At 42.4% G+C, this 1,005-nt stretch overlaps 1 protein-coding gene across 1 annotated transcript; it reads right to left on the bottom strand. All coding sequences in view use genetic code 11, as the record gives it.

Annotated features, from left to right (window-relative positions):
* Positions 1–120: 120 nt before the first annotated feature.
* Positions 121–544, bottom strand: EGR_11329 (hypothetical protein; the record flags this gene model as incomplete). Its single annotated transcript, XM_024500568.1, has 2 exons — positions 121–183; positions 488–544. 2 exons carry the CDS (start codon positions 542–544, stop codon positions 121–123), a joined length of 120 nt encoding a protein of 39 aa, XP_024345018.1.
* Positions 545–1,005: the final 461 nt, after the last annotated feature.

Here is a 1,005-nt window from a genome sequence, read left to right on the forward strand (position 1 = left end):
GTTTTAGATAAATTAGCAAGTTCCGAAGTCTCGAATATTCAGAGTGGGTCCTTTAGCTGAACTCCTCCTAGTCGGCCCCCATCATGCAGTGCCACCACAAATTACTCGCTCATGAGGTAATCAGCCATCGTTTGGCTTGGGTACCTCATCTTGCAACCGCACCCAGCTGGCTCTCCTAATTGCCTTCATGAGGTGGAAAGAAAGTAGACATATATAACGATTGTGTGTAGCACTATTACATTTGCAGCTTGTCCTTCTTTATCTCCTCTCCTCTAAACGCAGTGCTTGAGTGATGCATTGCAGTAGTAAAATAGTTTAAACGTTATACATTCTATACAAATAAAGCAAAAAATTTGAGAATTTTAATAGGCATTCTTTTTAGGAGGAGGCAAGAAACGCTTTGACAGAATTTACTTAGCAACTTCAAAGACATCTTAGGTAATGCTGTCCCCGAGGCAAAACAGAAAGGAGATGAAGAAGGAAAAACAGTTATGCACAGATGTGCACTAGCTGCCCTCTCCCTTTCCTCCTTCTGTCCCTCCATCATCCTCTGTTTTACACTTGCATTTTGGGGAGAAGACATATAAACACGCTTAGGTTTCACTGTTTGTACTTGGCTAATGCAATGAAGCTCCTTACACCTCACTGAATTTATGTAAAGAAAATATTGCCTTGTTGAGGGCGAAGATATGCTTTTAGAAGAATGGGCAGCCTATAAGCAATACTCTTCATCTCGTCTATTACTGAAACCCCTACCTCCATCCGGTCGTCTATTTCCTTCTCTGACTATTCGCAATGCGATATCCACCTAGATGACCAGAGCCATTTTCAGGTTCACTTTCCCCAATAGACCCAGGCCACATATCTCATCACGCTACCAATAAACCAATCCGTACAAAAACATGCACCTCGTCTAGGATGAAGAAAAAGGCTGTGAGTGAGAGAGGAAGGAATGAGACAACCTTCTTTATTGGACACCTCTCATGCTTCCGCAAGTTATGGACA

The sequence above is a fragment of the Echinococcus granulosus genome (assembly GCF_000524195.1).
Source record: "Echinococcus granulosus chromosome Unknown EG_S00964, whole genome shotgun sequence".
Taxonomy (NCBI): Eukaryota; Metazoa; Platyhelminthes; class Cestoda; order Cyclophyllidea; family Taeniidae; genus Echinococcus; species Echinococcus granulosus.